This window comes from Pristiophorus japonicus, chromosome 3, assembly GCF_044704955.1.
Source record: "Pristiophorus japonicus isolate sPriJap1 chromosome 3, sPriJap1.hap1, whole genome shotgun sequence".
NCBI classification, from domain to species: Eukaryota; Metazoa; Chordata; class Chondrichthyes; family Pristiophoridae; genus Pristiophorus; species Pristiophorus japonicus.
Genome location: NC_091979.1, coordinates 90,353,867 through 90,369,458, shown reverse-complemented (window position 1 = coordinate 90,369,458; position 15,592 = coordinate 90,353,867). Strand labels below are relative to the sequence as shown.

Below are 15,592 nucleotides of genomic sequence, written 5' to 3'. Positions count from 1 at the left end.
GATCATGGACTCACTCCCACTTCTCTGTCTGCTCCCCATAACCCTTTACTCCCTTATCGCTCAAAAATCTGACTATGTCCACCTTAAATATATTCAAAGATCCAGCCTCCTCAGCTCTCTGGGGCAGAAAATTCCATAGATTTACAACCCTCTGAGAGAAGAAATTCCTCCTCAGCTCAGTTTTAAATGGGCAAACCCTTATTCTGAGACTATGTCCCCTAGTTTTAGTTTCCCCTATAAGTGGAAATATCCTTTCTGCATTCACCTTGTCGAGCACCCTCATTATCTTATATGTTTCAATAAGATCACCTCTCATTGTTCTGAGCACCAATGTGTACAGGCTCAACCTACTCAACCTATCTTCATAAGTCAAACCCCTCATCTCCGGAATCAACCTAGTGAACCTTCTCTGAACAGCCTCCAATGCAAGTATATCCTTCCTTAAATACGGAGACCAAAACTGTACGCAGTACTCCAGGTGTGGCCTCACCAATACCCTGTATAGTTGTAGCAGGATTTCTCTGCTTTTATACTCTATCCCCCTTGCAATAAAGGCCAACATTCCATTTGCCTTCCTGGTCACTTGCTGTACCTACATACTAACTTTTTGTGTTTCATGCACAAGGACCCCCAGGTCCCTCTGTAGTGCAACACTTTGCAATTCTTCTCCATTTAAATTGTAATTTGCTTTTCTATTTTTACTGCCAAAGTGGATAACCTCATATTTTCCCACATTATACTCCATCTGCCAGATTTTTGCCCACTCACATAGCCTATCTATATCCCTCTGCAGATTTGTTGCGTCCTCCTCACAGTTTACCTTCCCACCCATTTTTGTATCATCAGCAAACTTGGCTACATTACACTCGGTCCCTTCATCCAAGTTGTTAATATAGATTGTAAATAGTTGAGGACCCAGCACCGATCCCTGCGGCACCCCACTAGTCACTGTTTGCCAACCGGAAAATTTATCCCAACTCTCTGTTTTCTGTTAGTTAGCCAATCCGCTATCCATGTTAATATATTACCCCCTAACCTGTGAACTTTTATCTTGTGCAATAACCTTTTATGTGGTACCTTATCAAATGCCTTCTGGAAATCCAAATACACCACATTCACTGGTACCCACTTATCCACCCTGCTTGTTACATCCTCAAAGAACTCCAGCAAATTTGTCAAACATGATTTCCCTTTCAAAAAACCATGCTGGTTCTGCTTGATTGTATTATGCTTTTCCAAATGTCCCGCTACTGCTTCCTTAATAATGGACTTGAGCATTTTCCCAATGGCAGATGTTAGGCTAACTGGTCTATAGTTTCCTGTTTTTAGTCTGCCTCCTTTTTTAAATAGGGACATTACATTTGCAGTTTTTAATCCGCTGGGACCGCCCCAGTATCCAGTGAATTTTGGTAGATTACAACCAGTGCATCCCCTATCTCTGCACCCATCTCTTTTAAGACCCTCGAATGTAAGCAATCAGGTCTAGGGGACTTGTTCGCCTTTAGTCCCATTATTTTACCGAGTACTATTTCATTAGTGATTGTGGTTATATTAAGTTCCTCTCTCCCTATAGCCCCTTGATTATCCACTATTAGGATGTTTTTAGTGTCTTCTACCGTAAAGATCGATACAAAATATTTGTTGAACCTCTCTGCCATTTCCTTGTTCTCCATTATTAATTCCCCAGTCTCATCCACTAGGGGACCAACATTTACGTTAGCCACTCTTTTCCTTTTTATGTACCTGTAGAAACTCTTTCTATCTGTTTTTATATTTCGTGCTAGTTTACTCTCATAATCCATCTTCCCTCTCTTTATCATTTTTTTAGTCCTTCTTTGCTGGCTTTTAAAAGTTTCCCAATCCTGTGGCCTCCCACTAGTCTTGGCCACATTGTATGCCCTGGGCGATGCCACAGGACTGTGCACTACACCAGTACTCTTTTGATCTAGAAAGGCAGGACTGCGGGTGGGCTCTCGGTGATCAAGGCTGCTCTCTACAACCATGACCGATGACAGCACTGTACTTTGCAATGGCACCATCTGAGTACTGCTATAATGAGATCCATTCTTTTACCAGAGTCACCATAAAACACACAATTGGAATATTGAAAGTATACCTCTGGTGCCTGGTTTAATGCTGCCTGCTGCACAACTCTGCCTTACTGCTGGCAAGGCAAGAAACAAAGGGGCCTCACAAAATGAAGAGAGGTTAGCATGGGTTGCTAGGCAGCAGAGGTCATTTTACTTTTAGTAGAGTGGCATCAGGGTTTCATGATATAGTTTGCTGACATGTAATGCAGCCTACAAAAGGATAAGCATAAGGATAAGAAGAGAAACAGAAAGTCATCATGAACCTGCAGTTTGTACCTGGCCTTCTACTTTGCCATCTTTGACTCCCTGTATTGCCTCCCTGCCCAGGAGCTCCAATGCTTCCTCCTAACAGGGGGTAAGAGGGCAGAGGTTTGGGGGTCCAACACCTGTCACTGATCTTACCCAGGTGTTATGGACTGCTGATGTTTTCAAAAAAGAAAGGTAAAATGGTCAAATTGGCTTCAATAACCAAGAGTTGCAGCAAGTGTCTGCATATACCCCATAATGGAGATACTTACAGTTATTGCAACACACAATTACACTCCATGAAAGGCTGTTAATAGGGTGTATGCATGCAAGGATGTAATTGAAGGAACAGCTCCAGGTGAAGGCTGGGGATGTAAAGGGCCCACACGACCTCATGGAAATAGGCCGTTCGGCCTAACCCATTCCGTGTTGGTGTTTATCCTCCACACGAGAAGTAATGCTAATTCCACGTGCGAGCCCTGTTCCCATATCCCTTTACCTCCTCTTCCTTTAACCACATAACTAACCTATTCTTAAAAGTTGACCTGGTCTCTGCTTCAATCACTAACTCTGTTAGTGCATCCATAACAACAATAATGACAGCTTGCATTTAGTTAGTGCCTTTAACATAAACCTTCCCAAGGAGCTTCGCAAGACTGTAATCAGACAAAAATTATGCTCCCTTAGTCTAGACCCCTTAACTGCTCGAAATTATGGGGGGGAAATTGCCCCCTTCTTTAAGGCCTGTTACTACCTTTGAGGCGGGAATGGGGCGGTAAGACCTTTCTGACCGGGGGCAGGCAGATGGTCCAAGCCATGTGGAATTGCACCTGGGCTCCGACCCCTTACCGCCCGGTGGCGACTCCTTTCCATCCCACGAGGGAAATTGCCCCGCGCGAGCGCAGCCGCCACTGGTCGGTGCCACTGACAGCTCGCGCCATGGCTGGGCGGTGTGTCTGCTGTTAAACGGGAGGGCGCATCGCTGCAGCCGCCATTTTATTTTAATTGTCGGCCGACTCTGCAGTCAGAAATTAACATTCAATTTAAAAAAAAATGTTGCCCTTTAAATAATCCCGACATGCGCTCCTGACAACAATACATCCACCTTATTCAATATGGTGGGCGGCACACTTCAGGCTAGAAATGTGCATGCGCTTCACGATTGCTAGATTGGGACCTTAGTAGGCTGGTTAGTGTCTGAAAAAAAGGTACCGTTCGACTGACTTTCTAGGCCAGATACTCCATAGGTTTTGAAAGAAAAACGAATGATTGACTAAGCTCAAAAAATGCAAAAAGGAAAATAAAAACAGTATAGACACAAATGTTGTGAATTTTTTCATAATATTGCAGTGTGCCCTATATAAAAAAAATATATTACCCATTGAATTTAATATAGTCAAATCGATTGCGAATGGGAAGCGGTTGCTAATAAAATTCTGTGGTCTTTCAATATAGCTGTATTGCTCCTCTTTGACATTATAATAATCTGTTAGTCTCTTCTGGCCTTTAAAAAATCCATCTCTTCTGCTGCTATAAAATGGATGAGAGGTTGGCTCCAATACTGAATGGCAGGAATAATATTCTATTTGTGTAATGATGTATCACATTTGGGTCTATTAATGCTTTCAGCACCTAATCATCAGGGCAAGATACAGTGATCAACAGTGACACCATCACTTCAGCCAACAACGATAGTGAACAATCTTAATGCCAGTATTTCCATTAAATCTATTTAGATTTTACAATTTAGCAGCAAGAGTAAAAATAAACAGTTGTGCTATGTGTAATAGTTACATTTTGCAGTGAAAGTAAAAGGCTTGTCACTTGATCTTTCAAGTTAAAATGCATGTTAAATTATGAATTCCTAAGTCATTCACTGAGCAAGGACTAGGTGTGATGTTTCCACAACAATGACCATTAATTTATGTACTTGTCAGAGGCAATGACCTACAGCACCCAACGCTGCCAGGAATTTGCTAGCACTTGCTGATAACATTTTGATCTGACAAGTTAATATATCTCCTTCACAGCTGGTGAGATAAGCAGAATTTGGAATGGAGATTATAACTGCTGACGCAAAAAGAAAAGAAACGTGATTTGATTAGTCTTTTCTGTCAAGAAAAATACTGACCAAGTAAACTGTCCGCACACTCTTAATATTTTAAATTTTGCCGGATAACTGCATCAAAATAAATTGCAAGGGCTGAGAGGTTTGACTGATACATAAGCGTGATTTCAGACAACGCTGCTGCAAAGACTGACTAATCTGACTAGGATTGCTGTAATTAATTAATTGCTTCTATTTGTGCGGAAATCGTATAGTAATGGACTACCTCTGCTTGGGAGAATATGAGTCTAAACACCTATGTTCAGTATGACCGTCCACATCATGAGTGGGGGAAGTGCTTTAGAGGTCACGTGGAGGGCACTGCTCAGACGAATACGCACAAACAGGATTTCACTTGTGTACAAATGTACGAGTAAAAAGATACAGGAGGTTAATTATGCTGTAAATAATACCTCTTAGTTTACAGTTTAAAGTTATAAGAACAGAGCTCTAAAATTAGGTGAAATCTTGTTTGAAATCACATCCAATCAATTTTTTGGTTGCTGTTCACAAATGGATGAATGTGTAAAAGTGTCACTGTCAGAAAATGGCAATCAAAACAGTTTTTTTAAATTAAGGAAATAAGTGATTAAACAAATCAGGAAATAGATAAATGTGATGAAGTTTGTGATCCAGAGGCATGCATATTATTTCAAAATTAGAGTAAGCATACCCCCTGCCATCCAGGAACGGGAAACTATTATTAGACAGAAACACAGAAGGGAAGCTTTATGAATAGTCTGCTATAAACAACCACTGTAGTAATAACCTTTTATGGTTGATCAGTCACATCAACTTTTGTAACAGTCTGATCTAGTTACAATATAGATTGTGAAAAATACAAGGTTCATATCTGTAGCTTTGTATGTTTAAGTAAGACACACAACTTTATTTTCATAACTATAACCCCCAAAGACTACATTTTGTTTTTATCTTCAAAAATGAACACTAGGCCACTATTGCTAATTAAGGGGGTCATTTTAACCTAACTTGCTCAGTGGGAAACTGACGGGATCAGATCAGCTGTGTCTGTTTTACAGCCCATTCTATTTGACAATGAAAAGTAAAATTGCGCGGGGTAAAACAGGCGGCTAATCTGATCCGGTCAGTTTCCCACCAAGCAGGCCAGATTAAAATTACCCCCAATGTTTGCACTAAATTCCTGGTTGAGCTAAAGGTGGAATTCTCCCATCTTTTGAGCACTGGAGGCAGGAAGGTATTGTTAGATCGCAGCACAAAGGACATGCAGTTCTATGCCAAGATATGCTGGTGACTGTAGCAGCCTGTTTCCTGATTATATCTTTCAATCAGTCTCAGGGAGACAGGTCCATAAACACTGGATTTATCTCTTTTTAAATTAATTCATTCTCAGGATGTGGGCATTGCTGGCAAGGTCAGCATTTATTGCCCATCCCTATTTGCCATTGAGAAGATGGTGGTGGATCTTCTTCTTTAACCGCTGCAGTTTGTGTGGTGAAGGTGCTCCTACAGTGCTTTAGGGGGGACTTCCAGGATTTTGACCCAGGAACAATGAAGGAATGGCGATATATGTCCAAGTCGCTATGTTGTGTGACTTGGAGGGATAGTTGGAGATGATGATGTTTCCATGTACCTGCTGACCTTATCCCTCTAGGTGGTGGAGGTCACGGGTTTGGGAGCTGCTGCCGAAGAAGCCTTGGTAAAGTGTGAGTAGATGGTACACACTGCAGTCATGGTACGCCTGTGGTGGAGGAAGTAGATGTTTGAGGTGGTGGATGGGGTGCCAATCAAGCAAACTACATTGTCCTGGATGTTGCTGAACTTCTTTTGTGTTGTTGCAGCTGCACCCATACAGGTAAGTTGAGAGAATTCCATCGCACTCCTAACTTGTGCCTTTTAGGCGGTGGAGTAGATTTTGGGAGTCAAGAGGTGAGCCACTCACTGCAGAATTTATGCAGCTGGTTCAGTTGAGTTTCTGGTCAACAGTAGATTTCTTTATTTTAAAAAATCTAATTTTTCTGCCCTCATCTCTTGAAGGCACTGACTCTTACTGGAGTACAGTTCCAGCCCCCTGGTATCTCACTCAAGTCACATTCTTCATGTGTAAATATGGGCATAACCATTGGACCATGCAGAGTATCACAGCTGCACCGGAGCTGATTCTCACCTTATATTCACATTCGCACACTTTCTGGGTAAGGACAATTGTAGCAATCACAGCGGGAACTCGAGGAGGTAGAAGTTGCGCTCCCCCCCCCCCCCAAAAACAAGGTGCTGCACTCCGTTTCAATGGTTTTTACTGCATCTGTGGTTGAGGACACCTCTTGAGCCAAATTCCGCTCTTTGTTGTTTTTTTTGAATTCGGATCTGGAGGTTGCTCTTAATGAGGTGGTGACTACACGAGAGGGGCAGATACGCGGTGGTGGCAACACCTGTGGGGTGGAAGTTGGAGGCGGTGCGGAGTGACCGCCGCGATGACGTCACCATGGCTTTCCGCTTCACTTAAAGGGGAGAGCCTTCGCGATTTTAAAACTTCAGCCCACTGGGTCACCAGGGAGGGTTTCAGCCGGGCCAGCAGCCTGGCATCCTGACTGTTGGTGGCCTTGCCGAACCCGGGAGCATAACTGTCAGGCCGACATAGCAGTTGGCCGACAAAAAAAACCATGGCAGCAGCGGCAGTGCATCCTCCCCTTTAAGCGAAGTTGCACTGCCATTGCAGAATGACACAGCCTCACTGGACCACGGGCAAAAACCAGGTTTTGGCACCGCCGGATGGACCAAAGATTTTCAGAGGGATATGTCGCCATTGGGTGCGCACGATGATGATGTACTTAACACGGATCGGCAACAGTGGAGTGGTAGGAGGGTGATTGGGGCACCACCGGGAAACCTCGGAATGCAATTGGGCTATCAGCGGCCATTCCACGAAATGTTGGCGGCCACTCCACTCCGCAACGTGGCCGCCGATTTGCGGTGGTAACAAGCCTTAAGGAGAGGGGCAATTTTGGTCCCCCGACGTTCTATCTGTCCACAAAATAAGCTCACACACCAGTAGCATAGCTGTGAATACTGCAAAATCTGCCCAACAGTCTTTAAAATTAAATTAGAAATTACATTTTCAAATTTACTTCTGCATATCCAGAGGCAAAAATTATACATTTATGTTCTGACAACAGTCAAGTACCAGACTTCGTGCAGAATGCACATTACTACGAGAGGACAGGAAAAGTCAGGCACTGTTTCTGTAAACTGACATTGCATAGTGATAGTAAATACATTTCTTGAACTGAATAATTACAGAATTAATCTATAACGCATTTGGTGACATAGTACTGTGTGCTTAAGTGCAGATGTTGCACACCAGAAACACTTGACAATATGAAAGATCGACTATGTAATATTGTACATACAATTAGAGAGCATATAGAAATGCATGGGATAATCAAGACTGCCAGTGGGGATTTGTTAAAGTCAGTCAGGTTTTTTAAGCGTTTTTTTGAGGAAGTGACTGACTAACTTTCAAATAGTCATTCTGTAATGGTGAAAGAAGAAGGTTACCACAGGACAAGTGAAAACAGCGCAATATAATTTGTTTAAATGTTCTTCAGTAAATGATGTTGTAAAGGTTTCTTGTAGGGCTGGGGGATTAGAATGCAGCTCTCTGGGCTTTTGAGCTGGTCTTAGTTTTGTACTTATTTCATGCTAAATCAAAATTCTTAATGTTTTCATCAGTGTCTCAGTGTTATATTTTAAGTTAGCAATTTCTGATTGATTTATTATGGTAGGGACTACCATCAGCAATTTGGTAGAACATTTCTCCTTTCGAAATCATCATTTCAGTTACATAAGTGGTTTACTTTCTTTGTACTGTGCACAATGAAAAATAAAATTTAGCCTTGAAATTACATTGTGGGATATTGGTAAATGGTGGAAATTCTGTTCTCTGTTATTTTAGCAGTGATGTTAAAGCTGCTTACTATACATGGTTAATAACTCTGCTAAAATAGCGTGTAAAGGAATTTCAAATACATCAAGCAGTCGTACATTAATATCTTACATTGTAATCTCAGACCATAGACTTCAGATATTTAAAAGCATTAATACGTATATCTGTCACTGCAAATATGCTCCATTTTGCCTAGTTAATCTACTTGGTTTTAAGTGAATATTTGCCAGAATGATTTGATATCAGACAAGTCATTTGATTCATTACACTGTCTCAAATATCAATACTTTGTACACAGGATCCTAGAAAAAACAGACTCTTTAATAAAGATGAATAATGTATATCCAAGTCATTATAATGACTAATTAAAGTATAAAATCTCAACCAATTCTAAACCATTCATTACTTATCCATTTGGCATCAGCAGGATGACTTTATACTGAGCTTGGAGCAACTTGATCAACAACTTACACATTCTTCTGCTCTAGACCAACAAACAAGTAGGTTAAGGTATTGAAGGAATATTATTTAACGTGCAGGTTTAGGTGAAAATATTACCTTTAATATTGCGTCCGTTGTCTATGTTGCACCATAGCGACAATTAAGAAAAAAGAAACAAGAAAAATACAAAATACTAAAGTGTAATTAAAATAAATACATACATCTTACTTCAGAGATTTGGATAAGGAAGAGCACAGCCCTGTAAATACACCAAGCTCTCATTATAAGGGTCTCCGTGATTATACTATCTCTATAATGGGGCTTTGAATCTGAATTTTTCATGATATATTTTGTGCTATTTCATGGGACATAGATTCAATGTGAACCTCATTATAACTTGGGATAAGCTTATCCAGACCATGCCTCATCACAGCATGTGAAATATTTGCCTCTCAGAGATAGAGCTATAATGAGAATGGAGAGTTTCTATGAAGAATGATATAAAGAACAAAGGGCCTGACTCCCCATAAAATTCATATAGAACTCTGGTGGCAGGTTTTAGATATACACCAAATGAATGCAGGTGTGAGGGTTGCGAATTTAGGTTTCACTCCTGTTTCTAATTTTTCCTATATTTAAAACTGCAGATAATGTTAACACTAATTAAATACTCCAGAAGGAAAAACTGTGATAGACTTGAACCATTATTGCATATTAATACACTTTAGTCCTGTGTCTATTAATACATTTTATGATGTTTAGGAAAAGTCTCTATCTACATGATAATATAACTGAGATGGACTTTCAACAGATAATTGCATCCAGAATTGAAAATGATATCTGGCCTTAATCATGTATATCAAAGCAGAGGCTAACATTTCAAGAACATGTTCACCTGAGCATAGGAGACAGTCATGGATATTTTAATCAATGAATTTGCAGATTTTCTTCTGAAGATAAGTACGAATATAAAAAGAGTCCTTTATAATAGCAATAACATGTATTTATATAGCACCTTTAGTTTAGAAAAAAGCATCCAAAGGCACTTTACCATGAAAAAGTAAAAAGGAATGGACACTGAGCCCTGGTGGGAAAGGTTACAAGGAGCTTGGTTAAGAAGATAGGTTTTAAAAAGGCTTTTAAAGGTGTAGTGAGAATTAAATGCAAAGGGTTTATCGAAGGAGATCTAAGGAGTAGGGCTGATGGGCTGAAGGCTTTGCAACCAAAGGTGGGGCAAAGGGAGGTGGATGCACTAAAGGCCAGCGTTGGAGGACTGAGGATGTGCGAGGGGATATAAAGCTTGATAAGGTTGTAGAGGCAGGATGGACAAAGCCAAGGGGGGATTTGAAGATGAGGATGATGGTTTTAAATTCAATGCGTTGGGTGATAGGGAGCCTGTGGAACTCAATTGGGTCAGCAGGACTTAGTACAGAATGTGGAAAGTTGGGTTTTGGACAATTTGGAGTCATAGAATCATAGCATAGTACAGCACAGAAGAAGCCCATTCGGCACATCGAGTCTGCACCAGCTCTTTCGAAGAGCAAACCAGTTAGTTCCACTCCACCACTCTTTCCCCATATCCCTGCAATTTTTTCTCCTTCAAATAGTTATTCAATTCCCTTTTGACGGCTACTATTGGATCTGTATCCACCACCCTAACAAGCAGTGCATCACACATCGTAACCACTCGTTGCATAAAAGATTTTCCTCATATCGCCTCTGGATCTTTTCCAATCATCTTAAATCTGTACCGTCTGGTTATCGACCCTTCAGCCATTGGAAGCAGCTTCTCTTTATTTATTCTATCTTAATTCTTCATGATTTTGAACACCTTTAGCAAATCTGCTCTTAGCCGTCTCTGTTCTAAGGAGAACAACCCCAGCTTCTCCAGTCTATCCACATAACTGTAATCCTGCATGCCTGAAACCATTCTAGTTAATCTCTTCTGTACCCTCTCCATAGCCTACATGGTCTTTCTAAAGTGTGGTTCCCTGAATTGGACACAATACTCCAGCTAGTGTTTTATATAGACTTAGCATAACTCTATGCTTCTATTTAAAAAGCCCAGGATCCCATATGCTTTATTAACTGTGTTGTTAACCTGTGGTGCCACTTTCAAATATTTGTGCACAAGCATCCCCAGGTCTCGCTGTTCTTGCACTCCCTTTAAAATTGTACTATGTAGTATGTATAATCTTTCCTCATTTTTCCTACCAAAATGTATCACCTCACACTCCTCTGTGTTGAATTTCATCTGGCATGTATCTGCCCATTCCACCAGCCTATCTATGTCTTCTTGAATTCTATTACTATCTTCCTCACTGTTTACTACACTTCTAAGTTCTGCATCATCTGCAAATTTTGAACTCGTGCCCTGTACTCCCAAGTCCAAGTCATTAATGTGTATCAAAAACAGCAGTGGTCTGAGTACTGAATCTTGGGGAACACCATTGTATACCTCTCTCCAGTCTGAAATACAGCCATTCACCACATAAAGGCTATTAAAGGGACCATCTATTGCAGCTCACCGTATATAAACTATCATTTATTGCCTCTATTTAATACCTACAGTGACTTATATAGGGATATTTATAATGATTCACCATTTATAAGGGACCCCTATAGTAACTCACCCTGAATAAAGGGATTGTCTCTATGACACACCATGTATAAAGATGCTGTCTAGAGTGGACTCCCTATAGTGATTCACAACTGGCTACTTATAATGATTCACCCAATATCTCACTCGTCATTTATACTGACTCACTTTGTATACAGAGATCATCTATAGGACTCAACTCTATTCAGGGAACATTTTTTGTGGCTTGCTCATAAGGGTTCATCAATCGGGAATATCCTATAACAGCATAATAATTCACCCTGTGCAAATGGTCTGTCTAATGTTAGTCACCAAAAGAAGCTGCAATGACTCACTCGACATAATTATAGGAAACTGTTGAAGTTTTAAGATACCAAAATGACATTTTCATACATTGTTCACCCATGTTTCCCAGAAGGCACTGGATTCTGACAATAGGGATTTGTGGATCAAATGAAGAAAACATTAGCTTATCATTATTTTTACTAACGTGATTGAGTCATTTGCAAGACAAACATTTATGAAGTAGTAATTTGACAAAATATAAACTCACAGAAAACATGCTTTGTAAACAAGATAAAAAGCCTACCTTCACTTGCATGTCGATCCCTAAATATCATCCTAGAGTTAACATGGTATCCTTCAATATCATGGACAGAAGAGGCTCTCCTCAGACTGCACACACTTTCCCTTGACTGACTGCTCGTTAGACCAGAGGTAGACTGCAGCATGTCTGGATTCAGTCTATCCCAATGTCGCTTTGGTGAAGAATGGTCCAGTGGTCCTGGCAAATTGACAAATGGAGGAGAGCTGCCAGGCTCTGTCAGTGCTTTTGTGTCTTCAAACGCTGAAGGGCCACAGCTTTCGCTTGTGGGGGATTTCAAGTCCTTCATGGCCAAAGAATCATCGCTTACTTTAGAAGGCTCCACCACAACCATATCAGGGTCCTCTTGGGGGAGTGATTGCTTGCTAGATGTAAGAAGTCTTATTGCAGGCAACTTCAGTCTGAAAAATCTTTCTCGGCCTACAGTAAATAAAATAAATGAACACGAACAAGCAATATTAACCATTTGTTTACTCATATTCAAAATAAACAACAACAAGGAGGACATACAGAAAACAAAAGCAGACATTGACAATAGCAAACATACGGCAATCCTTTCCATCTGCTACTACATTTAAAACAAGAAATCACTGTCCCTTGACAAGGAAGGTAGGGTTGATATGTTAGTTACTTAAAATTAAAATAATGCACAAATGATAAAATTGAAAACTGGACCGTTTTGAAAATATTCATAAATGTTCAAATGATAAGTCAGGGAAAGGATTCAAGAGTTGTTGATTCAAGAACATTTTTGAACAAAAATAGCAATTTTGATTTTGGATTGCATTTTACAGTATATATTAATTTTATCATCATTTTCTGAGCAAAGGAGGTGATAGCTAAATAAAACAAATTGCATTGTGGACACATAGAAATGAAGAAAATGACAGAGTAAATATATTGTGATGCACAAGGTATCAGAATTGTGTGGGACAGGCTGGATGGACCAAAGGGCCTTTTCCTGTCTGTCATTGTTCATATGTACTAATAAAACTGGCTCATAGCAAGGAAGTAAAACCATTCCTCAGTATGCTTTGTTGTGTTGATAACTTCAAACTTATAATAAAATACAACACCAGATGCAAATACTAGATCATATAAATATACTTAAGATGAATTCACAAAATAGAGCTGGGATTGAGATTCTGAACTTGTTGTTACTGACACTATTTAATTTCACTCTTTCAGCCAGAGCTTTGTGAGAGCTATAGCATTTCAGTGACCGATGAATCACCTTTGTCAGTCAGCATCTTGAAGAGTGGTAAGCCTACAGGAAGCTGACCATTCTTGCTGTTGATCATTGTGTTCATAATATTCTGAACGATCATTTTTCAGAATGAAGAAGGTGCACTTGCAGACTGGGAAAACACTTCAGATTCTGAACATGGCACCTTCCATTATTCAAGGGCTGTCTTTGACAATGGCTGTCATATGTGATGAGTGTAAACTGAGCTTGACTACAAATTGAATAGTTGTTGCCCTTGGATCATTTTAGATATGTGCATCTACTGTAGTTTAATAGCTACTGGCATCTTTGTAGACTGGTATTTTTCATCTGGCAAATAATTGCTAACTTTTGCTGTTTGCTTTGTTCATTTGTTGGTATTTGATGCTGTTATCTCATTGTGTCCTGAAAAGGTATTAGCCAAAAAAATGACTGTTGACAATATTATTGAATGAATGCTTAACATATTCGTATGACATTCCTCTGTCCATTATTTTAATGCAAGCATTAACTCATTGTTTTATACAGCATGACAGTTCTATTAAAATAACAGACAAATGGTGCCACATAAAAGGTTACTGCACAAGATAAAAGTTCACTTGGTTGGGGGTAATATATTAGCATGGATAGAGGATTGGCGAACTAACAGAAAACAGAGAGTCAGGATAAATGGTTCATTCTGTGGTTGGCAATCAGTAACTAGTGGGGTACCGCAGGGACCAGTGCTGGGACCCCAATTATTTACAATCTATATTAACGACTTGGAAGAAGGGACTGAGTGTAACGGAGCCAAGTTTGCTGATGATACAAAGATGAGAGGAAAAGCAATGTGTGAGGAGGACAGAAAAAATCTGCAAAAGGACATAGACAGGCTAAGTGAGTGGGCAAAAATTTGGCAGATGGAGTATAATGTTGGAAAGTGTGAGGTCATGCACTTTGGCAGAAAAAAATCAAAGAGCAAGTTATTATTTAAATGGAGAAAGATTGCAAAGTGCTGCAGTACAGCGGGACCTGGGGGTACTTGTGCATGAAACACAAAAGGTTAGTATGCAGGTACAGCAAGTGATCAGGAAGGCTAATGGAATCTTGGCCTTTATTGCAAAGGGGATGGAGTATAAAATCAAGGAAGTTTTGCTGCAGCTATTGGTGAGGCCACACCTGGAATACTGTGTACAGTTTTGGTTTGCATATTTACGAAAGGATATACTTGCTTTGGAGACAGTTCAGAGAAGGTTCATTAGGTTGATTCCGGAGATGAGAGGGAGTTGACTTATGAGGAAAGGTTGAGTAGGTTGGGCCTCTACTCATTGGAATTCAGAAGAATGAAAGGTGATCTTATCAAAATGTATAAGATTATGAGGGGGCTTGACAAGGTGGATGCAGCGAGGATGTTTCCACTGATGGGGGACACTAGAACTAGAGGGCATGATCTTAGAATAAAGGGTCGCCCGTTTAAAACTGAGACGAGGAGAAATTGCTTCTCTCAGAGGGTTGTAAATCTGGGAATTCGCTGCCTCAGAGAGCTGTGGAAGCTGGGACATTGAATAAATTTAAGACAGAAATAGACAGTTTCTTAAACGATAAGGGTTTATGGAGAGCGGGCAGGGAAGTGGAGCTGAGTCCATGATCAGATAAGCCATGATCTTATTGAATGGCGGAGCAGGCTCGTGGGGCCGTATGGCCTACTCCTGTTCCTATTTCTTATGTTCTTATGTTCTTAAAGGAATTTCATGCTCACTTCTTAATCATTCGTCTGTTAATATTGCTAACGGCAATTTCTGGCTCATATTTTTCTGTGCTTCCTTATTTTTGTAGATGAAGTTATCGCACATGAAAGGTAGAAAGAAGAATAAAGTTAATCCTGTAATCCTGCACTTCCAAAGGGAGCTGAGTTCACAGGGATTATGTTGAGAATCGGGACCACAACATTATAGTCCTAACTCCAACCTGGTTGCAATTTCTCCACTGGGAGTGCGAGATTGTAGCATTATCCCCGTGCTGAAATATGTGAAATCTATGATAAAGCTGTCAATACCAGCACAATCCATGGGGAATCGTAGACCAACAGATATGTAAGAAGTTCCAGAGTTATTATGTATCTGATCATATCCCTGAAACTAGCTTTGCTTAGGACAACTTCTGAATAATGAAAGTAATGTGTGGTCCAAGCACACATTTTTAATTCTAAAAAATGGTTCTTTCAGAATGTTGAGAAGACAACAACTATGGGAGGAACTCTCAGTGTGTTTATCTCCATGTACTTTACAGGCAGCACATGTATCATTGAAACATCATAGTTTCCACAAAGCTCTAGCCCGGATAAAAATAAACTAAGTGCCAGATTCAACAAGCTTA

General features: G+C 40.3%; 1 protein-coding gene across 1 annotated transcript in view; it reads right to left on the bottom strand.

Annotated features, from left to right (window-relative positions):
• LOC139257742 (voltage-gated inwardly rectifying potassium channel KCNH7-like) overlaps positions 1-15,592 on the bottom strand; it is a 643,748-nt gene that overhangs the window by 196,340 nt on the left and 431,816 nt on the right. Inside the window, exons 5-6 of the mRNA XM_070874608.1 lie at positions 11,998-12,432; positions 8,927-8,947 (exon numbers count right to left, since the gene is read on the bottom strand). Coding sequence (XP_070730709.1) covers positions 8,927-8,947; positions 11,998-12,432 — 456 coding nt within the window. The remainder of the gene's footprint in view (positions 1-8,926; positions 8,948-11,997; positions 12,433-15,592) is intronic.